General features: G+C 37.0%; 5 protein-coding genes across 5 annotated transcripts; 3 read left to right on the top strand and 2 right to left on the bottom strand.

The window, feature by feature from the left end:
• Window positions 1–1,233: 1,233 nt before the first annotated feature.
• LOC134652438 (YTH domain-containing protein 1) lies at window positions 1,234–2,869 on the bottom strand. Its single transcript, XM_063507626.1, has one exon. The coding sequence runs from the start codon at window positions 2,640–2,642 to the stop codon at window positions 1,299–1,301; it is 1,344 nt and encodes a 447-aa protein (XP_063363696.1). The 5' UTR covers window positions 2,643–2,869; the 3' UTR covers window positions 1,234–1,298.
• A 1,027-nt stretch (window positions 2,870–3,896) lies between these two features.
• On the top strand, window positions 3,897–5,631 carry LOC134651969 (ganglioside-induced differentiation-associated protein 1). The gene is made up of 5 exons (XM_063507114.1): window positions 3,897–4,055; window positions 4,208–4,400; window positions 4,656–4,835; window positions 4,922–5,122; window positions 5,195–5,631. Exons 1-5 carry the CDS (start codon window positions 3,936–3,938, stop codon window positions 5,494–5,496), a joined length of 996 nt encoding a protein of 331 aa, XP_063363184.1. The 5' UTR covers window positions 3,897–3,935; the 3' UTR covers window positions 5,497–5,631.
• Window positions 5,560–7,043, bottom strand: LOC134651966 (acyl-coenzyme A diphosphatase FITM2). Its single transcript, XM_063507109.1, has one exon. The coding sequence runs from the start codon at window positions 6,980–6,982 to the stop codon at window positions 5,897–5,899; it is 1,086 nt and encodes a 361-aa protein (XP_063363179.1). The 5' UTR covers window positions 6,983–7,043; the 3' UTR covers window positions 5,560–5,896.
• Window positions 7,044–7,543: 500 nt separating this feature from the next.
• Window positions 7,544–13,421, top strand: LOC134651981 (heterochromatin protein 1-like). The gene is made up of 6 exons (XM_063507129.1): window positions 7,544–7,938; window positions 8,518–8,661; window positions 9,650–9,796; window positions 11,091–11,237; window positions 12,072–12,196; window positions 13,277–13,421. The coding sequence occupies exons 1-6, from the start codon at window positions 7,693–7,695 to the stop codon at window positions 13,299–13,301; spliced, it is 834 nt and encodes a 277-aa protein (XP_063363199.1). The 5' UTR covers window positions 7,544–7,692; the 3' UTR covers window positions 13,302–13,421.
• Window positions 13,422–19,401: 5,980 nt separating this feature from the next.
• LOC134652322 (uncharacterized) lies at window positions 19,402–23,262 on the top strand. Its single transcript, XM_063507494.1, has 3 exons — window positions 19,402–19,436; window positions 19,520–23,104; window positions 23,196–23,262. The coding sequence occupies exons 1-3, from the start codon at window positions 19,402–19,404 to the stop codon at window positions 23,260–23,262; spliced, it is 3,687 nt and encodes a 1,228-aa protein (XP_063363564.1).
• Window positions 23,263–24,421: the final 1,159 nt, after the last annotated feature.

Here is a 24,421-nt window from a genome sequence, read left to right as displayed (position 1 = left end):
TAACGTAGTCTTTCATATTCTACTCTATATCTGTAGTGCGAACCATTTTTGGTCAGTTGACCGATTTTATTAAAATACTCGCCACTCGACTAATTACTAACCTAGTTCGAACTAGGCTTATGAGCCAGCTAGTCTGAAGACTGAAGTAGAGATGGGTCGAATATGGAGTATGCAGTATGCCGAATCGAATATTCGGCCGAATTATTCGGTCCATCTGTATCATTCTAATAAACCATTTAAAAAAGCGTCAAACAAATTGGTCAAAAAGCAAGGTTCTCGAAAAAACATTTCGACACTCTCATTCTCATTAGGGTTTCCTCACATCTATAGATGCGGAGTCAGCAAAAACCGATAGAAAAAAGCTTTATATCCACATTATTCACGCAAAAATGCATGGTTCGGCTCGGCCGACGCGGCGTCATCTTTTTCGCTCTTATTGCGTAGACATAAAGGTTTTTTCTATTGACTATTGCCGATTCCGCGTTGATAGATGTGTGGAGACCCTATTATTGTGTTTTAATGACAATGGGAAAACGTAACCGTACTTTAAAAAATCTGGAGAAGCTTACATTTTACAGTGTTACAATAAGTCAAACAAAATAAAAAATCGGCCCATCTCTACTATGAAGTAATCTGCTGTACTGAGTTACATAAAATAGAGAACTCCTAAAGAATTTTACAAGGAATTTAAATAGAAAAATTTCATTTCGGAAACTTACAAGCTGCACATGACTAATAATAGTTATAATGTAAAGAATATTTTACTCAGAAGTGATAAAGGCTTCCCCACACCCCTTCCCCTCCCTTCTGCCCCCCAGTATGGAATCAAACATTTATAGAAAATTCATACCTATATGATTGTAACATCCTTGCAAAACACAAGTGTGAGAAATAAGGGGCTCTCAGCAAAAACCATGCATATATGTAAATGATAATAAATAAGTGTAAACCTCAAGTATCTATCAACCCTTGTAAATCACAAATTACACTCTTATCAAGGCTGGAGTTTAAATTCTTATCAACTAGATCAAAACAATGATTTTTGTTCATTTTTCCTTATTGAATACAATAAGGATTTATAAAAAGCTCTTCTCAGTCTGCTTGCTCTTGCAGCTTGAATGTCCCATTAAAACACGGGCAATAATTTTAAAATAGTCCAAACTGTAACCATTGTCCGTCAAAAGGTTCATCACACACACCAATTTTATATTTTCAAGCCAATAAAGTTCAAAGTTCAAACACAATTTTTATTTATTAGTGATAATTAATTACTTAATACATCGGTGGTGATACAGGCTTTACCGTCGGTCACGGTAAGATCTGTGGGAGTCACGATCGCGGCTACGACCGCGCGAACGGTCGGACGTGCGCCACAGAAACTCATCCACTGAACGTTCATAGGACCTCTTATCATACACTAGCACTGATCGGGGATAATCCGCTAACGGCGCGTCATAGTAACGTGGCGGAGGCGGTGGGGGTGGTGGAGGCAGGCCATCGTACGAGGCAAGTGCGCCACTGAATCCTGGAGGAGGCACATATGGCAACGGTGGGAGCTGATGATGCATGGATCGCATATACTCAGCCACATATGCCTCTGCTGCTGCTGAACTACTGCTGCTGTAGCTGTCACGTCCGCGTGTAAACCACAGGGGCAGCCTATCACGCATGTATGGTGATGGAGACCTTCTCTTGTATGACCCAGATGATAATCTGTTCCTAGGCGGCATAAAAATTTTACGCCTACTCCTAGATGAGGAGTTCAGCCTTGCTCTAAAATTAGAACCTCTTGTCAACAGTGGGGCTCTATATGTTCTATAATTACCACCACTCTTTAAGTAAGCTTTTTTAGATGCCTCTTTAGACTTCCGGAGTATTGGTGTCATTTCAATACCTTCATCTTCTGGAAATAGTCTGCATAATTCTTCAGCAACTTTTGGCTCAATTTCTTGACCATCTCGTCCAATTTTTACAGGTTTGCCTTCATTCCAGGGGTTGTACAAATGCAGAGTGCTACTGAATGGCAGCTCCTTGCGGCAGATCCAATCAACTTTAAATACACCATCCAGTACTTTAGCAGATAATCCTGGCGGCAGTACCCAAGATATGGGCGGCACATCTCTTCTGGACTCGCTGCTCAGACGCGCGAATCCTGCAAACTTTCCACTTTCCTTCACTGAAAATATTAATAGCACATTTCTTGACTCTCTATAAGCCTGGTTTAAATTTGCTTCGTTTTGTGGCAAAGTTGACCACACACCTTTAGCTTTAGATAGTGTAATATTTTCAGCATTATTTGACTTAATTAAAAAGAATCTTGTATCTCTGAATAAATAATTCAGTTTAGTCATGTAATCATAGGTCTTTGTTTTATTGTTGGCGGCTGTAATGCGTGTCCTTTTAGTTTGTATTGGAGAATGGCTTTCGGACTTGGTACGTTTACGATTTGCGCGTCTTTCTTTTGACTTAGAACTGGCGGTACTTATGCTTGGAGAGCTTGAATCACTTGAAGATGAGCTGGATACTTCGCTGCGTGTATCATAATCTTTTCCTTCCTCGAGCTGTTTCAGTTCCTCTCCTATTTCGGCTTCGACTTCACCAACGCCAAGATTCACGGCGTCAGTGTTATTGGAAGCCTCCATTTTCAGTTACTGTATCACAAGCTAAGATCATGTAACTTTAAATTGAGAGCTTACGTTGACATATTACGAGAAGAATACGCTTGAATTTGTCTAGACAAACAGAATAGAATGTTGGAGTGGTATAATATTTTGATAATTAAGCACAATAACTATGTTTATCAAAGAAATAAATCCATAAAAACACCACCCACCACCTCATTCTGCTAACCATAAACACGCAAGCAAGGTTACAGATAATTTATAGAAGCAATGAAGCAAGTAAAAAGCTAGGACCAAGATCCACTTGTAAGGGTATGCACGCACGAGCAACTTTTGTCTACGCGACTATTTTGTCTCTCAGTCTATTGGGGAGTCGTATCGCTACGTGTAACTCTTTCTCGCTCTCACTTATGGGTGCGACGCTTGAAGGTCACGGTGCGGTGCGATAGTGTGTTATCACTTTAATCCATGGCCTCACTCTTGGTTAAGCCATTGTACACGTTGGGCCAGCGTATCGTGACAAAAAAAAACCGGCCAAGTGCGAGTCGGACTCGCGCACGGAGGGTTCCGCACCATCAACAAAAACTAGAGCAAAAACAAGCAAAACAACGGTCACCCATCCAAGAACTGACCCCGCCCGACGTTGCTTAATTTCGGTCAAAAATCACGTTTGTTGTATGGGAGCCCCACTTAAATCTTTATTTTATTCTGTTTTTAGTATTTGTTGTTATACCGGCAACAGAAATACTTCAACTTCAACATTTATTCAGCAAATAGGCCACAAGGGCACTTTTACACGTCAACATTGAATTTACATACAAGCAAAAAAATAATAATAATACATCAACAACATCATCTGTGAAAATTTCAACTGTCTAGCTATCACGGTTCGTGAGATACAGCCTGGTGACAGACGGACGGACGGACAGCGGAGTCTTAATAATAGGGTCCCGTTTTTACCCTTTGGGTACGGAACCCTAAAAAATAAAAAAAGGTTTTTTACATCTACTCTTGTCTGACACTTCCAGCTGCGAAGCCCCCTCCACACTCGTGCGCGAAGCCGCGGACGCGAGTGTGTAGTCGATTTCGCATACTTGTGTACCGGTGTGGTATCGGGCTAAACGAATATGAATAAAAAAGTTAAATTTTGTTTATGGTCGAATGTCACCTGATTTTAGTTTCTGTAGGTTGGTCTTTCTTATTGGATCTGAAAAAGCCGCCTAACAAAACTTAATACTCAGGCCATGGGTTTCTTAACTTTTTGTAGGTAAATAAGTTGGAACTGCGGTGCGCCTAAACAATAAAGATCTAATCATGCATTATGTTCAAAAGTATCTTGAGAAATTACCATTGCCGAAAGGAAGTGCGAAATCCGTTAATAATGGAACCAATATATTCCTATACTGTAACTACTACAGCTTTTATTCTCAAAAGGTAAGAATGGATAAATTATCTCTCCTCCTCTAGATTATATCTTATCATTAAATGACCTCGAAATAACTGTAATTATAAATAAATCATCATTATTTGTCTAGAATTACACAATAAATAAAATCCTTACCTGACCTTTTTTTGTTTTTTTACAGGTGTTAATGGCATTATACGAAAAAAATGTAGAGTTTGAACCACTACTGCTTGATATCACCAAAGGAGAACAATATTCATCCTGGTTTCTTGATATTAACCCACGAGGAGAAATTCCTGTACTTAAAGTGAATAATGACATCATCCCAGATTCAACAAGAATCCTTGATTACTTGGAGGACTACTTAGATCCTAGTACGTGATTTGCGGTTATTAACATTTTTTAAAGTGCTTATCAAGTTTTGTTTATTAAATTAAAACGCTTCACGCGCCGTTTTTGCGACTATGTTGTAAGTGAAGATAATTGTAGGTGTATCTTAAGAATTTAGAGCCAGCAGACTAAGTGTACTAATTCTCGACGCTTCTGAGTAATTGCAGCAACCCTCCGAGGCATCGTGTTAAAAAATCTTGTAAGCTTTTAGGTAATTTTTTTGTTTGGTCTTATTTTAGAAATGCCTCCACTAATTAATGTGTCGACGGATAGAAAGGTTTTAAATAACATAAACAAATTCCGTGACCTGATTGATGCACTTCCAGCAGGTGTTATTACTGTGGGTTCTTTCTTTCACCCTCAGTTGTGTGGCAGGCCTAAGTTGCCTTTCATTTTGCCTGTCAGAGAAGTCCTAAAAAGTGAGTAACAAAGTATAAAAAATATTTTTTTTTTACAATCCATTTTTCTTTTAAAATGTGTAATGATAATATTCATATTCTTTCAGGTGGGGACTTAGGTAGTTCCAAAAACCTAAGAAAATTAGCTGAAGAAAATCCAAAAGCAAGAGGCATTCTGTTGTACAAAGCAGAAATTCAGGACAGAAAACACGAAATACTTACTAGTGAAGAAGAATATTTAAAAGTATTAAACATCGTAGACCAAGTCTTAGCTCAGGTTGAGGAACAGTTGAAAGAACAAAATGAAGGTAATTAGCATACAATTATTTAGAATTAAGACAAATTGGAAAATGTATTGTATATCTTTTTTCTATTTTTAGACACTTGGTTGTGCTGTGAACAATTCAGCATAGCTGATGTTGATTTGGCAATACTTTTGCATCGTTTGTGGGAACTAGGCCTTGAAGGCAGATTCTGGGCTCAAGGCAAACGTCCCCTAATAGAGAATTATTACCATCGTGTCCAACAAAGAGAATCATTTAAGAAGACTGTGCCGACTTTACCGTTCCATATAAAGATGATCATTACTTCCCAACCTCCCGCATATGTTGGTGCCGCTGGAGCAGCATCACTGGGCATTGTCATTGCAGTATTATATGTTTTCAGAAAACTTCTTCATTAGTCAATGATTGTTACTAATGAAAATTTAAAGAATAGTTATACTATATAAAAGAAACAGTATTAGTAGTTTGTATAAGAACTTTTATTTCTTAAATATTAATTTAATATCAATAAATAGTTTTCAAAGTGAAATAAATCTCTTTTGATTTAACCTTAATATAGAAATTGTGCAAATTTAAAAAGTTAACTTTCTTAGTAAAGTTGTTTCTTACCCCCTGCACCCAGTTTACCTAATTTACTAATAACAAGATTTTATACTTGAATCCAGGTACCCTTGATATATGTACTACCAATTACTTTAAATCCCAGAAAATGCTACAACCATACTAACTAGTACTTGAGATGAAACATATGTAATGCACATTTGCCTGGCTTATTTTTATTACCTCAACTACCTTAGATTATCTTTTTTCCTCTGATGCAGCCTCTGTGGTATCCTGCCGGTTGATGGGCATGCCCATAAAATGTTTACCATTTGTGGTGCTTCTTTTTCTAAATGTAGGAGTCGATGCCAATTTTGTTTTGTTATACTTGAATGTGCCATCTCCTGGTAAATTAGGAAGAACATTTGGAATTGTATACCAAACTCTATAGGTCACAAACCATGTAAATATAGCTATTACACCACTGATGAATTTCTCCACCATAATATGGTAATAAAGAATGGTAGATACAAGCATCACATCCCACAGTATTTGAAGCAAAGTTGTTGCAATTAAAAATCCTCTCACATAGGGTGTCCATTTTTCATAGGATGTTTTTACAACCTCTAGTTCCTCAGCTGAAACTTTTCTTAGAGGATTCATGCTTACAGATTTATCATCCATACTTCGTGCATGTTTCTCATCTCTGATGTAATCTTTTATTCTTTCCCATCCATTTATGGCCCTGGCCTCTTCTATCATCACTAAACTTGAATATATAAGAATGAAACAATGACCAGATATATCAAATCCATTCCAAAAGCCCCCGTTTTTTAAACACATTACTTTGTTGTCTACATTCTTCATATTACATCGTCCATATTTGGTTTCAATAACATTAAAGATCATTGTCCAGATGTACCAAAAAAATGTAGCTATCGCCAATCTCGATAAGTGTGCTGTAGCTATGAGTCTTCTATTACCACAACAAGTGGTGTAGGATGTCAATAGAACGTAGGGCACCGTCATAAATAATGTCCAAAACCATCCAATTTTAACAAAATATTGGTTGAATATATTATCACTCCTTGAGAAATATGTTTTCGGAAACGTTAGACTGTCCGCCATAAGTGAAAGCAAGAAAAGAGCTCCTAAATAAACTGCTATTTTTAAATTGGTGTCGAAGAACAGTACCTTCTTGCAAATGTGCACTATCATTATAACGAGAACTTCCAAAATAGATGATGCTTCTCGGGTAGGTTTATTACCTTTACTTTCAAAAGATTCATTTTGAAAATTGTAATTCATTCGGGAATTTTTATAATTACTACTTCTACTTGTCATGGCTCAGAACTCTAATAAACTTTGTTTAGTTTCTAATTCTATCTCATCTCCGTCAGTCTCACTGTGTCGTCGGATCGTAAATTGTAATGAAATTGTAGGTTAACCACGGACAATAATATGTCAACTGTCGTTTTTTTTTTTAAGGCCTGATTACATAATACATATATAAGTATAGTGTGTCAAAGGTCTGTTTGATTTCAAACATGACAGAGAGAATCATACTATCTTTGTCTAACACTAGTACTAGCACTCAAAAGAAAGGGATGATAGTATAGTTTTTTTTGTTCCTATTTACTGACAAGATTTGGTTGACCCAGTATAGTTTGTGAGACTAGGACTACCTAAAGTCATAATACACTACCGCACCACACCAAGGTCACGGTGCACCACACCCATAAGTGAAAGCGAAAAAGCGATATCTCTCTCGTTCTCACTTATGGGAGCGGCGCATCAACGTCGCAGTGCGGTGCGGTAGTGTGTTATAGCTATTAAACCATTGCGACGAAAAAAACTAGAATTTGAATTGAACATGAATTTAAAAAAGTTAAACAAGCAAGCCAAGCCAAGTTTTCTTTTTCCCTCCTATTGCGTATTCGACGTATAAGTATATTTTCGGCGTTCGAATTTCACGGAGACTTCGTGTTGTTCATCAGTGTTTACTAACTACTTGAAGGTTCTTAGCCATAATTGTTTATTTCAAGAAATTTACAATGCGTAAAGTATCAAAAAGCCGTGCGGACGACGATGGCATTTCATCTGCCAACGGGTCGGTGATAAATGATGATCGGTCTGATACACAACTCTCTGATGAAAATGATAAACTTAACGAGTCTGACGCTGAACCCAGTCGAGATTCCGAAGAAAAAGAAGCTGGGAAAAAGGGAAAGTCTGCTAAGAGCAAAGGCAAGAAAAGAAAATCTGAGAAAGAGGACAATGACGCCGAAGAAGAATACGAGGTAATTGGGTTTAAGCTTACTAGCATAAGATATATTCTGCAACAAATTTAATTAGACTTTTTCTTTGTATTCAAAAGTATGAGACTATGCCCACTAGCCCGTTCCGTCACCGACCAGCACCGTCGCGTGCCATGCACGGACCGTCAAAAATTGTCGGCGAGGATTATTTTGCCGGTGCCCAAACGCTACGTGCATGGCACGCAACGTTGTCAGAACGGCGGCGAATATAACCAGTATGCTCACCGTATACTGGTTATAACCGCGTATGGTGACCGTTCTAAGCCCGTTATAAACGCGTTGCCTCATCTGTTGCTCTCTGTTGCCAGTATGATAACCATTCGCTCGCTCTTTCTGACGAGTCTGGCTGATTGCTACGGGGATTATAGGTGGATGCTATGGGGATGATACGCAGTTACTATGGGCACTAAGCCCGTTATGTACGGATATGAAACAATGTGGACACGGTGTAGTGGGCATAGTAGTCCATATCGCGTTACATTCCGCGCCTGATACGTTCACAGCACGGTGATGGTATGATACGGTGTAGTGGGCAGACCTTAATATGGTATTTTTTTGAAGGTGGATAAAGTGGTAGACTCTAAGAAGATCAAAGGGAAATTGCATTATCTTATTCGCTGGAAGGGTTATTCTGCTGACAGTGACACTTGGGAACCTGAAAATACTCTTTCTTGCCCCGAGCTCATCAGCAAATATCATGAGGAAGTAAGTATACAATGTGAAGTTTCTTCTATAAGCATTAGCGATTTTTTTGGGCAGGTTTTTGACATTTAGTTTGACTAAAGCTCAAGTAAGGATTCTAAGCACAGAATTTTGTACATTGGCCCCCCTCTTCTTATCTCTTGCACGCACGTAATTATATTGCTGTCCTGCCCATGATGCAGGTGGTCAATGATACTCTGCGAGCAGGACAGCAATAGGAACACACAAAATTATTTGTGCTTAACGTCCTAACTTTATTAATAGATGGAATTTCTGTAAACAGGTTAATGTTGTGAGTCTATGCATTATTGCAAATGGGAGTACAATTATTATATATTTGTGGAGAATTTTACTTGTATCCACCTGGTATAAAACTATGTAACTCGTACTATTGTTGGGCCAAAATCAATGTGCTTGCAGAGTTTTAAATTATTAAGCTGGCCGTCTCGATTGTACTTGCAGCTTTCTCACTTTATTTTTATTGCCCTATCGGCATGTTGGCTTTACCGCACAACCGCACATTAGTGGTAGCTTTTGCCTTAAAAAGTTGTGCCCCATGTTATAAATTATGTTTTGTAGTTATAACAGCAAGTCTGAAGAAGCACACATTTGCCCTTACACTTTACCCACCAATTATGTCAGTTTTTATATACCAGATAGCTACTAAAATTACATTGTGGTTTAAAACAGTCTGCACTCATTTTTAGTTTAGTATTGTCCAATGCTATAGTTCGTTTTTTTTTTAGCATTAGAAAGAACTTGCAAGAAGGTAAGCGATCTTGACATGTCTTTTAATTGAAAAACGCTTTTTAAAAATCAAAAACTATTACTTATGAAAGCAGAAGAATATAAATGATCGTATTAGATTCATAATTGTTACATATTTGCCATAACTTATTTTTAAAATGTGTTTTTCAATTAAAAGACACATCAAGATTGTTTACCTTATTTCTAATGCAAAACCCATTATAATGGTATTTTTTAATTTTAGAAAGGCAATTCAACAAAGAAAAAAGAATCATCTCCAAAGAAAGGAAAGAAGAGAGGAGCTAAAAAAGAAAAATCAAGCCCTAAGAAGGCTAAAAGAGCCAAAACTGAGTGGGACGGTGAGAATGCTGATGAAAACGCTGAATATGAGGTAGGTTAGGTTAATATTTATATCATAGGATATGCTTATACAATCAGACGATATATATAATATACAAATTATATATACCACTGACATAATTTTGAATAAAATATATTTCATAAAATATATATGAAAATACTCAAATACATATGTACATAGAAAACACCCGTGACCCTGGAACAAATATCTGTGCTCATCACACCAATAAATTTAATGTCCTTACTACCAACTAGGTCAGACTGGTTGTAGTCTTTTTATAACCCTAATGGATTATTTAAATAAACAAGACCAAGTTGAGCTTTTTAATTATTTACAGATGGTAAATTTCTTTAAATAAACAATTATTGCTAAGAACCTTTTTACAGATCTGCCCAATTAATAACTCAAATGGATAATCTATAATATAGTACAGTCATTATAGATTTTGACCCGTGAATAATTAGTTCTTGGATTTTTTTTTCGAAGGTCCCTCGGGGGTGTCACTGGGAGTGTAAATTCAAAAAGTAGACTGAATCAGGCTCCTGTGTAAATTCGAAAAACCAAACCAACCAAATTGTTCAGAATTTGATTCTCTACAACTTTAGTCCTCTTCATTTTTGCCGTAAAGTAGAAAATAAACGAGATAATGATAATATTTCGAATTTGTCGTTTTTTCAAACTTAATTTCCAAAATATCGATCCTAGAAGAAACATTGTGAGGACCAAACTTTATTTCCTACAATTTTTTTTCCTCACGGTTTTACTGTAAAATTAAAAATGGCCGAGTTATTCAAGAAAATCCGGTTTTTTGGTAAAAAAATCATTTTTCGAATATACGCAGGAGCCTGATTCAGTCTACTTTTTGAATTTACACTCCCAGTGACCCCCCCCGAGGGACCTACGAAAAAAAATGCAAGAACTAATTATTCACGGGTAGAGTCGGTTTTTTTGGATAAAATTACAGTATTAATATTCATTAATCTTTGGTAACTGATGAAGTTTCATTATTAAAGACAGGGTTCGAATCGAAAGGACAATTATCAATGATTATATCGTGATTTTTATGCCTGATAATTATCGATTTCATAATAACCTAACATATAAAAAACGCCCCAATCATTATTTTTTACTATCAAAGAATTCAAAGAAAATAGCACCAATATAGCACCATCCATACCTGGGATAATTATCCGATATTTATCGGATATTTATCGTGATAATTATCAAAGACTATAATTATCTTGATAATTTCGAACCCTGATTAAAGAAAGATAAGAATCAATAGTAACAAATGTTTTTACTAAATATAGTTTTCGGTTTGCAGGTTGATCGTATCTTAGAGGTTCACCATGGCAAAAATGGAAAACGAGAGTTCCTGATCCATTGGAAAGGATGGTCTAACAAATTTGATTCTTGGGAGCCCGAAAGCAATCTCAACTGCACGGACTTGATCAAGAAATTTATGGAAAAGGTAAATTATAAATCTAAATAACTTTTTTCAACCCTTCTTCCAATCTTCTAGTTTTTCATAGCATATCTAATAGTAGTTTATGCAACAGTGATATAATAAGGGTTCTTAAAATTCAAGGGTCGAAGTTACAAAACGAGACTACGTCTCGTTTTGTAAAAAAAGACCCGAGAATTTTAAGAACCAATTATGAGCTGTTGCATACATTACTTTTTCTATGACAGCTGCAGCAAAAAAAAAAAAAAAAAAAGTTATTATTAAAAAAAAAGAGTTATAATTAAAAAAAAAAGAGTTATTATTTAAAAAAAATTGAGTTATTATTTAAAAAAAAAAAGAGTTATTATTGTAAATGAAAACATACCTCTTTCAATCAAGATGATCGGAACTTGTATCTTTAAAAAAAATAAAGCACTTGTATTATACTCATAAGATGACTGCTTGCAGTCATCTTATGAGCCTATAGACAAAGCATTCAAATGACATTGCTTTAGATATCACTGTCAGTCATTTAATTGACACATTTAAGTGCTGGAGTAGAAAAATGTCTTTTTGTTATATACAATTATATTTTGTTTCTTCTTTGCCTTCTTTGGTATAATTATTAAAAGCAACAGCTTGCGAACTAGTGAATTGTTCAATAATTTCTCAAGTGGTGTAGCATTTTCGTTTTATGGTGACTTGAAATGTGTAGATCTGTAGGCTATCACTACTAATTCACTTATATTCGAATTATTTAAAAATATATTTATTTACTTAAACCTTAAGAATTAGCATGAAGAATCTATAATTTTATTTTAGTCTTGACATACATTGACATTTTCAAATTGTAATTCTTAGGTGGAAGCAGCCAAATCGTCGGATACTCGCAGTTTAAGAGTAGCACCCGGCACTACCAACCGATTTACCTTACAAGCTCCTTCTTCAGGCCGCAGGCTCAGCAAGAGGCGTGGTCAGAAGCAGAGGTAGTGAGATTATGAAATAATGATTAAATAAGTCCTTATAATAGTAATTATTCATAAAACTTACTATAACTCTGTTAAACAACAAACACAAAATATGTTTTAATAACAAAACTTCCGTGAGACAAAGACATAGTAAATATATTAAAAACGGGTCACTCACGTATTTTAAGTCGAAAAACGCTCGACATGTTTCACTTCGTACCGAGAAGTGTCATCAGGAGCTTGCGTTTACGGTGACGGACCGGCGCAGACTGCGGGCCGCAGCTCTCCGCGCCCGATGACTCGGCGCAAGCTCCTGATGACACTTCTCGGTACGAAGTGAAACATGTCGAGCGTTTTTCGACTTAAAATACGTGAGTGACCCGTTTTTAATATATTTACAAAATATGTTACTATGACAAATAGGGTCAAAGGATTATGGCATGTGAAAGTGTAGGTACATACATAGACGTTAATTAATAAGCCATGAATATAAATCTATGCTAATATTTTCACACACTTGCGTAGTAAGCGTGCTGTTTCACGCATGTACAGTGGGAGCTAACGTCTATTTTACTCCCACGGGAGTTATAGTTTTTTTTTTCAATATGTCATTAACTCATACGAAATTACGAACCAAGATTCTATGTAAAAATACTTGTTAAAAGTCAAGGAATAAAATGAGTTTTATTTTCAAACTGTTCGGAAAGAGAAGAGTCGTGGAATGTATGGGGCCCGATACATTAAACGACTCTTCTCTTTCCGAACAGACTAATAGCCGTTTAAAATATTTTTACACAATTTTCAATCCTGGTTGAATGCAGGACGGCTCCGTGCCATTGATGCCTAACCAGTCAAAAAATGACAATATGGAGGACGAATATCGGAATTGTCACCGTATTTCAGAATGATTTCGCTTAAAATTTAGTTTTTTTCGCAAGTGTGATAAAAAACATTGCGTGTAACTCCGGGGGTAAGAATATTGCAAACTCGTGCGGCTGTTGTGCATTTAAAGACCTTGTTTGCAAAATTTTACTTGCCCCCTCGTTGCATAATGTACTATTTATTCTGTTGCATTTGAATACTGTTTATTTTTTTCAGAGTTCGCTACGACGACGCGGAATAATGTCAAGTTTATTACCTCCCATAAGACGAAAGCAGTAGGAGCTCCTTGTTTGTGGAATGTTTGTAAGCGGAATATGTCCGTATTTTATTATTATTTTTTTATCCATTTTGGGCCGCACACCACTACCAGGTGAGGGGACCACAATCTGAAAGTTCGAATGCTTTATCAGCATGTAACACCCCCTAAGTAGGCAGCAATTTGAGTTTTAGTCATTTCACCACAATTATTTTGGTTTAAAAAGGTAAATTTAGTAGGAACTCGATTGTGGACGAGCTTAGGTCATACATAACTGAAGACGCTATTCTTATTCCTCTTATGTTAGTTTGCTATACTATGTTACCGTTGCTTTACAGTGACGTCAGTGTGTTAAGTAGTGATCTTGTTTTATTTAATGCGTCTTCAATTAATGATTACTCTGCGTACATATATTACAAAACACCTTGTATTAATTTATAGACATGCAATCAAATAGGTGTCTCATGGTTGCTGAAATATGTATCTCAGTTATGTTGAAAGTCAATAGTCTGATAAAGAAAAGTCGAGAAATAAAATACGAATTAATATGTGTTGTCAACTACAACAGACGAACTGGCTAATGTAACTCAGGGTGGTATTCCACCTATCCAATTTCTTGATCCAATGTGTACTTGCGTCTCACATTTTGCTTAATGAGAGAGTGAGAGGCATTGCACATTGGATAAAGAAATTGGACAGGTGGAATACCACCCTCAGCAAAGAGCTATTAAAGTTCCCGAAAGGTATATTCGGGTAGTTACGAAAGTTAACTTTAATATGATATCAAGGGTGATTTTCGGCATTTCAAAATGCTGAAGTATTTGTTACTAGGCGAATATACCTTACAATACGTGTGCAAACGGTTTGGTTCAACCAATTCAGTTTATAAAACACATTGTTTTTTTTTTAGTTATATGTCAGTAAGTTCACTAAATCTGATAGCAGTATGGTATTCGGCTTCCAAAAAATTGCAATACATATGTATATGTATGTTACATCTCTATAGTCTATACTATAGCCAGTCTCAACAGGTCATGGGACTGAAAGGCTTATAAACAGAGATAAATTTTAAAGTTTTTTTTTTCTCTAGGATTAAGGATTTTTTTATTGCATACCTAAAGCTTTGGATTCCTCCGAAAGCGGTGCCGTCATATAGCGGCCGTCTCCATACTAAATAATACGGCTAAATATGGATGTCGTAGTATTTGTATGGAGACGGCCGCTATATGACGGCACCGCTTTCGGAGGAAACCAAAGCTTAAGTGTTTAAATTAAAAAATATCACCGACAACTGTTGTTTCCAATTAAAAGTATGAAATAAATTCATAACATAGCGTTGTAATGATTTGTGACTAAGGTCTTACTTGAGGATTATGCTGCAATATCTGTTATACCTACTTAGTTTTTCTTGGCATTAGAAAGAAGGTGGGAGGAAATTAGGGATCTTGACGTATTCTTTTATTAAAAAAATAACTCACGACGGACATGTAACAATTATAAATCTTATATGACTATTTACATTATTTTGCTTTCAATGGGTAGTTACTGATTTAAAAAAAAGCGTTTTTTTCCTTTTTTTAATGCAAAAAACAGACTATAGTGACGGGTTACCCTTCGATACAACAATTATCGTGTAATTTGATAAAAGCACAGGCTAGTCTAGTTAAAGGTGTTAAAAAATGTTTCTTTATTATTACTACTGTGTATTTTACGGCGCTTGTTCTTTAAATAACGAACAATATTTCGGTACAATAAGCCCAAGATGGTACATACTTATTTTACTAGAATCTTGTTTGTTCTGTAGGTAGGGCTTGCAAATATTCGAAACTTTCAGATATTCGAATATTCGACTTTTTCTGACGACGTATTCGAATATTCGAATAATTATTCGAATATTATAAAAAATAAGAAAAGGAACGAGAAATCGGTTTATTATCGTTTTATTCAAAAGCTTTTTTCACATATTGCTAAAACTAAGGATATTTGGCAGAAATCCACTTAATTGACTAGATTTTATCATCCTACTATTTATAAGATGCCTACATTTATAAAAACAAGTAAAACGCCAAAATTAGGCGTATTTAATATTTCTAAATAAAACTTATTATATTATAAATGCGTCGTTGCGTGAAATAATATAACTTTAACCATCCAAACACCTAGGTATGTAAGATATTTTTTTAGTAGGTAATTATTTTCCAATTTAAATTAACTTGTAATCACTCAGAGGCCTGTAAAAAGGCCTTTAATTTCATTGTATTTTGAATCTTTATTGACTTTATTTGTTTTGGCAAGTTTATTATTCCTAATGGTGGGCTAATTATATAATATTGGAATATTTAAGGGAAAAAGTTAGTTGAGTACTGGGTGGATTATTCGTCAGCTAAAGGTGCATGGTTAGATTACCAAGTTGGGCAGGATAGGTATGATTAAATTTGTGAATTGCGGTAAGTGGCAAGGTTTAGACTTCAAAAATTCGCTTAACGTACGCTTGTACTGAATAAACAGAATGACCCTTTAACTTAAAACTTACGCACCGTAAAAATAACATACTTTTTGATTTCGTTTTCTTTTAAATTGAGTTAGGTTTCACTGTATTCACGAAGTCTATCGAGAGGAATACAGTAAAAATATTATTTCCTTCGTATTTGGGTACCTACCGTTCCTCATTCACTGTAAATACCCGTAAAACACACAGAAACTGTAACTACAGCGGATGACATAGATTTTTTTATAGTAATAAAAAATATTCGAATATTCGAAACCTGAGCGGCCGAATATTCGAATATCAAAACAGGTCGAATATTCGGCAAATTCGAATATTCGAATATTCGAATTGCAAGCCCTATCTGTAGGTAATTACTAAGTACAGATGCCGGCAAACTGTTGAACATGTGACCTTGCCTTTAAGCTCGTTTAATTATATCTTTATTTGCACGACAGAGATGGAAATACATTACAACAGTGTAACTTTGTACTGTTTAAGAAGTTTGCCGGCACCAACATATAATATATGTATTTTACTTTTCCTTGACTTGTGGTGCAAGATATTGTAGTGGCTGTCACTTTTATGACACAAAATAAACTGTGTCACACACATGGGCTATTTGGTACAAGTAATATACAGGGTGTCCCAAGAAGTAGTGATATACTGAAGCTGGGAGGTAGAGGACCTAGAGGGCTATCTGAATCACCCCCATGTATGTTCCGCGATTTTTCGTATTTTCGGAGTTATGATTTTTTTTAATTTTTCACCTATCGCCGAGTACGATGAGATTTTTATTTATGGTGACGTGAATTATTGCGGTAGATGCTTGATTTTTTTTGTGTGCTACGCTGATAGATAGGCCAATTCAGTATGGTAACATTTACTATCGTTAGATCTTTGAATGGAATTAAAAAAAAAATTAATGCCAAGAAAGATAAAATTACCCAGTATGTTCACAACTTCAAGGGCGCTTAGAAAAATAAAACATACTGGGTAATTTTGTCTTTCTTGGCATTAAAATTTTTTTTAATTCCATCCAGTTCAGCTTAGCACACAAAAAAAATCAAGCATCTACCGCAATAATTCACGTCACCATAAATAAAAATCTCATCGTACTCGGCGATAGGTGAAAAATTAAAAAAAATCATAACTCCGAAAATACGAAAAATCGCGGAACATACATGGGGGTGATTCAGATAGCCCTCTAGGTCCTCTACCTCCCAGCTTCAGTATATCACTACTTCTTGGGACACCCTGTATATTATATGATCGGTGTGTTTGTTCTGTTTTGGGGCTAAGTATGTCATTTTTAAGCTGGCATGTGTAGTGTTATTTGTGTTACAATTTACAATTAAGTTTTCGGAGTTATTGCGAGCTGTCTAATGACTAATGAGATATTTGTGCAAAACGACGAATATAAAATTAATTTACTATAACAGGATTTTTGGATAGGTAATATATATTTGCATTTTCTTGTGTATTAGACAAAACTCCGGCTCGTTATATCATTTATTCATATAAATTATAGGTATAATGAGCCGGTGGACCATGAAGACCACAGACTTTTTTGTCTTCTTGCAATAAAGAAAGTTAAAATTAACAATTTAGCTTGATTATCATGTTCTAGTAAGCACAAGAACTTGCGATATTCATTCATGGCATAAGTTCTGATTTGTACTATGCACTTTTTTATTTACGATTGCATTTAAAAGAATTCACTATTTCATAAAAATAAGTGTAATATAAGATATGAATGTGTAAGTATCGCGAGTGCGTGTCTCATTTTTACGTGACCGGCGTATGTTTTCAAGTATGTCTATTATTTCTAAATATAAATAGTTCAATATAATAAAATAGTAGTTTCATTGTTTTGTCCCACCGAACTCTTATGGCTCCTCTACACGATGGGCCAACGCCGGCCACTCCAAAGGACGCAGCCATGCGGTAGAATGAGATAGCAATATCACTTGCTCCCTCTAACGCATAAATGCGTCCCTTGGAGTGGCCGGCGCTGGCCCATCGTGTAGAGGAGCCATTATGACCATCACACCCTATCTACCCTTATTTTGCTTAAATATCAGGTTTGCTTGTAGTGCTTGTGCCACATGTCTCCGGTTGTTCAAGTTAATTCATATACGATTTGATGTTTACGCCATCTACTATGTAATCACAATAATTTTAAAGTCCTAATTTTGCATGTGAACCATTGAACGTATCAATCTTATGTAATAATACTCATTACTTCTAATAGATGGCGTTACGGGTCCTAAAAATCATCAAGCATAGTTGTTTACTTGAATAAAGAGTCTTGCACTACCTATCTGCATGAACGCTGCATTTTTAATTCTCCCACATCTCTCATCGACCGGTACAAAAGTGGTCCTTACCGAACGGATATAAGAACTATATTAGTGTGACATCGAAATTAACCTCAAATGTTGTTTACGTTTTAACGAATTTAAGAAGAAATTAAAGTGAAAAAACTGTATAATACGTGATAAATAGACTTGATAAGTGTATACAAACGTTGGTGTGCTTATATCTTCATTATGGAAGACTATATTAAGGAACAAGAAAACGTGTACGCGATGTTGACGAAAACTATTTCAAATTACAAGAAATCGCCGAAACAAAGACTGACTAGTGGTTATGTACAGTTACGAATGGAAATATTGACCGAATATTGGAATCAGTTTCACAACAATCACATGGAAATGTTGAAATTGGTACCTAAACATGAACGAGGAAAGTATGAATATTTCACAAAAGATTATTTTATGGAAGTCGAAGAACAATACATCGAGTTACGGTCAGATATGATGGACTTGTTATTAAAGTTAAGTTCACAGAGCGGAGAAAGTACATCGAGTTCACGTAACCCTCCAACTGCCACTAGTGTTAGTGATGAAGTCCGTCTGCCTAAAATTAATATTCCACAGTACTCGGGCAGTTATCACGAATGGACTTCGTTTCACGATATGTACACATCGCTAATACACAATAAAACCACACTCAATAAAGTGCAAAAAATGCATTATTTGAAAAGTTGTTTATCAGGTGAGGCGGAACAATTACTTAAGCATATACCTATCAGCGAGAGTAATTACGACATGGCATGGAATATTTTATTAAAAAGATACAACAACAAACGAATTATTGTAAACACAATTTTGGCACGATTAGTGAATCAACGAAAATTAGCTACGGGAACATCGAAAGGGTTACGAGATTTGTTAGACACCACAAGTGAATGTATGAATAAATTGAAAAATCAAGATATACAAGTAGATACATGGGATACACTGGTAATTCATTTAATTGTCAATAAATTAGACTCCGAATCACACAAAGAATGGGAACTCGAGCTCGGGTCCCTAGATATTAGTGAATTACCAACACTAAACATGTTGAACAAGTTCCTGGAAAAAAGATTTCGTGTTTTGGAAATGATACAAGCTCCGCCGTCGAGTGCACCTGTAAATAAAAGAAGTTTTCATGTAAATAAGAGCGAACAGAAATGCATTTTTTGTAACCAAGACCACCTATTATACACTTGTAAGGAGTTTACGAAACTTGAAGTAGATAAGAGAGTGGAATATGTGCAAGGCTGGCGGCTTTGTTTTAATTGCCTGGTACCGGGGCATTCAGTCAAGTTCTGCAAACATCGATCTTCTTGCCGCCGATGTGGGAGAAAACACCACTCTCTGTTGCACAGCACGTGGAGCCCGCAGTCTCAGACCTCTGCGCCGGTTCCGGAGGCATCAGCGCAGCTTTTAGAGGATAAAGAAGATACCAAGGAAGAAAAAGAAGATAAAAATAAAAAGAGTATTATATCTCACCTCACTACGGGGAGTCGCGCGCGGCTGATGCCAACTGCATTAATGCAAGTATATGCTGAAAACGGAGAAAAACACTTGATGAGAGCGCTGTTGGACCCATGTTCACAAGAGTCTTTTATAACTGAGGCCGCAGCACAAAGGCTTCGCTTACGACGTACCTCAGTCAGTGGGCATGTCACGGGAGTTGAGAAAATGAAGACTACACTCAAGTATGTAACGGAAATAGAGTTCTCATCAAGAATCGAGCTTAAGATGAAGATGAAGGCAACTACTTATGTTGTACGACACGTCACCGACATTATGCCGGAGAATGAAGTGAAGATAGAAAACTGGAAACATGTCGAGAAGTTGTGCCTCGCAGATCCAACATGTCACACTCCAGGTCACATCGACTTGCTTTTAGGAGTCGAAGTTTGGAGCGAAGTTATTAAACCTGGAGTGATCAATGGCCCCTCAGGAACACCTATAGCACAAGACAGTCACCTGGGGTGGATTATTTGCGGAAATGTGAGGACAGAACACACTGCCACAAAAAACATCGTCAGCATGCATCTCAATGTTGATCTTAACAACATGCTGAAGAAGTTCTGGGAGTTAGAAACCATAGAAGAAGAAAGCAATACACTAACCTCAGACGAAAAGAAGGCAGAAGACATTTATGAGAAGACACACAAAAGAAAAGAAGATGGTCGTTACGTGGTCAGGTTGCCATTTAGAGAAGAACCACCTGTGCTACCACGTGACTCACGAGAGATAGCAGTGAAGAGATGGATGTCGCTAGAAAGAAGATTAGATAAGAATCAAAAATTGAAACAAGATTACAACGACGTCTTACAAGAGTACATAGATCTGCAACACATGAAGAAAGTAGATGATAAAGAACTAACCGAGAATTGCGTATACCTACCACATCATGCTGTTGTAAGAGACGACAAACAAACTACACGAGTTAGAGTTGTATTTCATGCTTCATGTGCTGGAACTAACGGGGTTACCTTAAACGATGCATTACTCGTAGGCCCTACTCTGCAAGAAGATTTACGCGACATACTGCTGAGATGGAGAACACACAAAATCGCATATGTCGCGGATATCATTAAAATGTATCGGCAGATTGAAGTTAATGAAAAAGATACAAATTATCAAAGAATTGTTTGGAGAACTGATGCTCAAAAACCGATAGAAGATTACAAACTACTTACCGTCACCTTCGGGACCTCTTGCGCTCCCTACTTGGCCATCAAAACCTTACGTCAAGTTGCGATAGATGAGGGTCAAGAGTATCCTGAAGCACAGCGTATAATACTAGAGGATTTCTACATGGACGACGTCCTGTCGGGGCATGAGACAGAAGATCAAGCTAAAATAAATCAGAAAGAAATCACAGCAATTCTCAAAAAGGGTGGGTTTGAGCTTCAAAAGTGGAGTTCAAATAGTGAAGCATTCATGCAAGAGATTGAACCTGTAAAACGATCACCAAAGGCCCAAAGAGAAGTAGATGGAAGAGACAGTATTAAGACTTTGGGTATAATTTGGAACACTAAAGAAGACAAGTTACAAATAACGAATAATTTGAAAGACTCACCTGAACAACCTGTCACGAAGAGGAATGTTTTAGCCGATATAGCTTCATTATTTGATCCAATGGGTTGGCTGGCGCCTGCGGTAGTAATCGCTAAAACATTCATGCAGAAATTATGGCAATTAGGTGTTGGTTGGGACGAAGAACTCGCAGATGACGTGAAGGAAGAGTGGCTGAAGTTTAGAAAAGAGATTCCTGCATTGACAGAAGTAAAGATAAATCGTTGGATACATACCAACGCAGACAGAAGCTCGATTGAGGTTCATGGATTCTCTGACGCCTCGATGAGTGCGTACGCAGCCGTAATATACGTCCGAGTCATCGAAACAGACGGGCAAGTACAAGTATCTCTACTCACGGCTAAAACGAAAACAGCGCCTTTAAAGCAAATATCCATGCCCAGATTGGAGATGTGCGCTGCTGTTCTGCTGTGTAGACTCCTGAAACATGTAGTAAGCATATTAAAAGTTCAAAAACATCAAGTATTTGCCTGGTCAGATTCACAAGTGGTACTGTCATGGATAAAAGGCGACCCAGGTCGATGGACTCCTTTTGTTAAAAACCGAGTTACTGAAATAAAGAAGATGAACGAGATAAACGGGTGGTATTATGTCAATACTAAACACAATCCAGCGGACCCAGCTTCACGAGGAGTGATGCCTAGAAAGCTGTTGACAAATACACTCTGGTGGAATGGACCGGCGTTTCTCAAGGAGCCAGCCATAGAACTGCCGGGAACCGAAGTACCTGAAACAGACTTAGAATGCAGAAAGGTTATTAAAACATTAGTTACTACAACTAAAGAAAATGAAGAGGATTTAATACGCACCTTGATAGCTAAATACTCGTCGCTCGGGAAACTGGTTAGAATAATCGCATACTGTCGTAGATGGATGCTGCACCTGAAAAGAAAGAGAGAAAATAAATATCACTTACCAACTTACCTGACGACTGAAGAGAGAGATGAAGCACTTACCATTTGCTTAAGACGATCCCAGGAAATCGAATTTCAAGAAGAAATTGAAGATTTAAAGAGTAAGAGACAGCTGAAAAGGAAAAGTCGATTGTTGTCACTCGCCCCCTTTTTAGATCCAAAGGGTGTGTTGAGAGTAGGCGGCCGACTACGCCATGCTGATTTAGAAGCCCAACAGAAGCACCCCATTATAATCACGAAAGACAATGCTCTGTTACCTCTTCTTCTAGCAGAAGCACACAGCAGCACTCTTCATGGCGGTCCGCAATTGATGGTGATGTATCTTCGATCCAAATACTGGCTAATCAACATGACTAATAAAATAAAGAAATATGTACGCAATTGCATCGTTTGTATCAGGCAGAGAGGAGAAACCGGCAGTCAGCTCATGGGGGATCTGCCTGCTATAAGAGTAAAGCCCGCAAAGCCTTTTTTGATCAGCGGAGTAGATTTTGCAGGACCTATAAACGTGCGTATGAGCAAAGGTCGTGGGGCAAAATCCACCAAGGCGTACATATCTCTATTTGTCTGCATGGTGACCAGAGCTTTTCACATCGAACTCGTGAGCAGTTTAAGTACAGAGGCATTTATAGCAGCTTTAAGACGATTCGTAGCTAGACGAGGACGATGCGCAGAGATGTGGAGCGACCATGGCACAAATTTCATAGGAGCCAAGAAAGACTTGATAGCCATGTGGCGCCAAGGTCAAGCAAGAATCCCAGACGAGTTTGCAGCCCTGTTGGACAATATGAGGATTAAATGGAAGTATATTCCTCCTGCAGCTCCAAATTTTGGTGGTATATGGGAGGCCGGCGTTAAGTCTATCAAATATCATATGAAAAGGGTCATAGGAAATTCAACCCTCACCTTTGAAGAATTAACGACGCTCCTCACCCAGATTGAAGGGTGCCTTAATTCTCGGCCCTTATACCCTCTCAATGATGATCCGGATTCCTTACAGCCGTTAACCCCAGGTCATTTTTTGACCACTGAACAGATTGTTAGTATCCCTGATGATGACTATACAGACTCTAAGATTCACCAGCTATCTAGATGGCAGCTAACGCAAAAGATGTTGCAAGATTTCTGGAGACAGTGGCAGAAGGAGTTTTTAACCCGTCTTCAGCAACGTCCTAAGTGGAACCGCGTAACCAAAGATCTGGACATAGGCGATTTGGTACTGGTCAAAGACCAACGACTCCCGCCTGGAAGCTGGCCTATGGGCCGTATTATAGGGAAACATCCCGGCCCTGATGGCTTAACTCGGACTTACGAAATACGTACAATTTCTGGTGTTTTGCAAAGATCTGTAACTAAATTATGTGTTTTACCTTGTGTAAAGGACTCCGTCCTTTCCGGGGGAGTATGTTCAAGTTAATTCATATACGATTTGATGTTTACGCCATCTACTATGTAATCACAATAATTTTAAAGTCCTAATTTTGCATGTGAACCATTGAACGTATCAATCTTATGTAATAATACTCATTACTTCTAATAGATGGCGTTACGGGTCCTAAAAATCAGCCCATCGTGTAGAGGAGCCATTATGACCATCACACCCTATCTACCCTTATTTTGCTTAAATATCAGGTTTGCTTGTAGTGCTTGTGCCACATGTCTCCGGTTGCACTGTAGGCAGATTGTAGTTAAATATAGCTCTACTGATAGCAATTTTTTCAAGAAACAACTTTTGCATACCTAGACTACTGTTTTACGTATTAAGAAGCTGTGTCACAGACACAGCAGGACCTCAAGTTGTGCCAACCCAAAAGCCCAAAAGGAAGAGTGTCACCCCACTGGCTGTGTCAAGTAACAAAAACAACAAATAATGTATACAGTGTGTATTTGAGTGCCAATTAACATTGAAGTTAGCCTAACTGCGTTCTATACACTTTAAAGTAACAAGATATAGTCTACAAATATCATCATTATGTATAGGTATTATAATTATAATGTAAATGCATGGTAAATAGATAGTAACAAGTCTACTTTTATCAAATCGCATCTGATCTAAATTTATAATTCACTTTGTTACTACATACTACTAGTAACTATACCTACATATTGTAGGTATATTGAACGCTCAAGGAGTTATCAACTGTTATGGTCTTCGAAGACTTTGCAACTTTTACTTCCAATCCTTGAATAAATGTTACACGTTCTTTAGATACAAATAGGGGATATAGTACGGCTTCCAGAAACTTGCGCCGAGCAAGATGA

This window comes from Cydia amplana, chromosome 11 (assembly GCF_948474715.1).
Source record: "Cydia amplana chromosome 11, ilCydAmpl1.1, whole genome shotgun sequence".
NCBI classification, from domain to species: Eukaryota; Metazoa; Arthropoda; class Insecta; order Lepidoptera; family Tortricidae; genus Cydia; species Cydia amplana.
This window is presented reverse-complemented; position numbering and strand designations above follow the sequence as displayed.

Bases quoted from the DNA above. Each gene is read 5' to 3' on its own strand.
- LOC134652438 (XM_063507626.1), bottom strand. From the start codon at position 2,642: ATGGAGGCTTCCAATAACACTGACGCCGTGAATCTTGGCGTTGGTGAA.
- LOC134651969 (XM_063507114.1), top strand. From the start codon at position 3,936: ATGCATTATGTTCAAAAGTATCTTGAGAAATTACCATTGCCGAAAGGA. The intron at 4,056-4,207 runs GTAAGAATGGAT...GTTTTTTTACAG, and splicing joins ACAGCTTTTATTCTCAAAAG to GTGTTAATGGCATTATACGA. The intron at 4,836-4,921 runs GTGAGTAACAAA...ATATTCTTTCAG, and splicing joins TGTCAGAGAAGTCCTAAAAA to GTGGGGACTTAGGTAGTTCC.
- LOC134651966 (XM_063507109.1), bottom strand. From the start codon at position 6,982: ATGACAAGTAGAAGTAGTAATTATAAAAATTCCCGAATGAATTACAAT.
- LOC134651981 (XM_063507129.1), top strand. From the start codon at position 7,693: ATGCGTAAAGTATCAAAAAGCCGTGCGGACGACGATGGCATTTCATCT. The intron at 9,797-11,090 runs GTAGGTTAGGTT...TTCGGTTTGCAG, and splicing joins ATGAAAACGCTGAATATGAG to GTTGATCGTATCTTAGAGGT. The intron at 11,238-12,071 runs GTAAATTATAAA...TGTAATTCTTAG, and splicing joins TCAAGAAATTTATGGAAAAG to GTGGAAGCAGCCAAATCGTC.
- LOC134652322 (XM_063507494.1), top strand. From the start codon at position 19,402: ATGTGCAAGGCTGGCGGCTTTGTTTTAATTGCCTG. The intron at 19,437-19,519 runs GTACCGGGGCAT...TCTGTTGCACAG, and splicing joins GGCTTTGTTTTAATTGCCTG to CACGTGGAGCCCGCAGTCTC. The intron at 23,105-23,195 runs GTGCCTTAATTC...ACCACTGAACAG, and splicing joins CTCCTCACCCAGATTGAAGG to ATTGTTAGTATCCCTGATGA.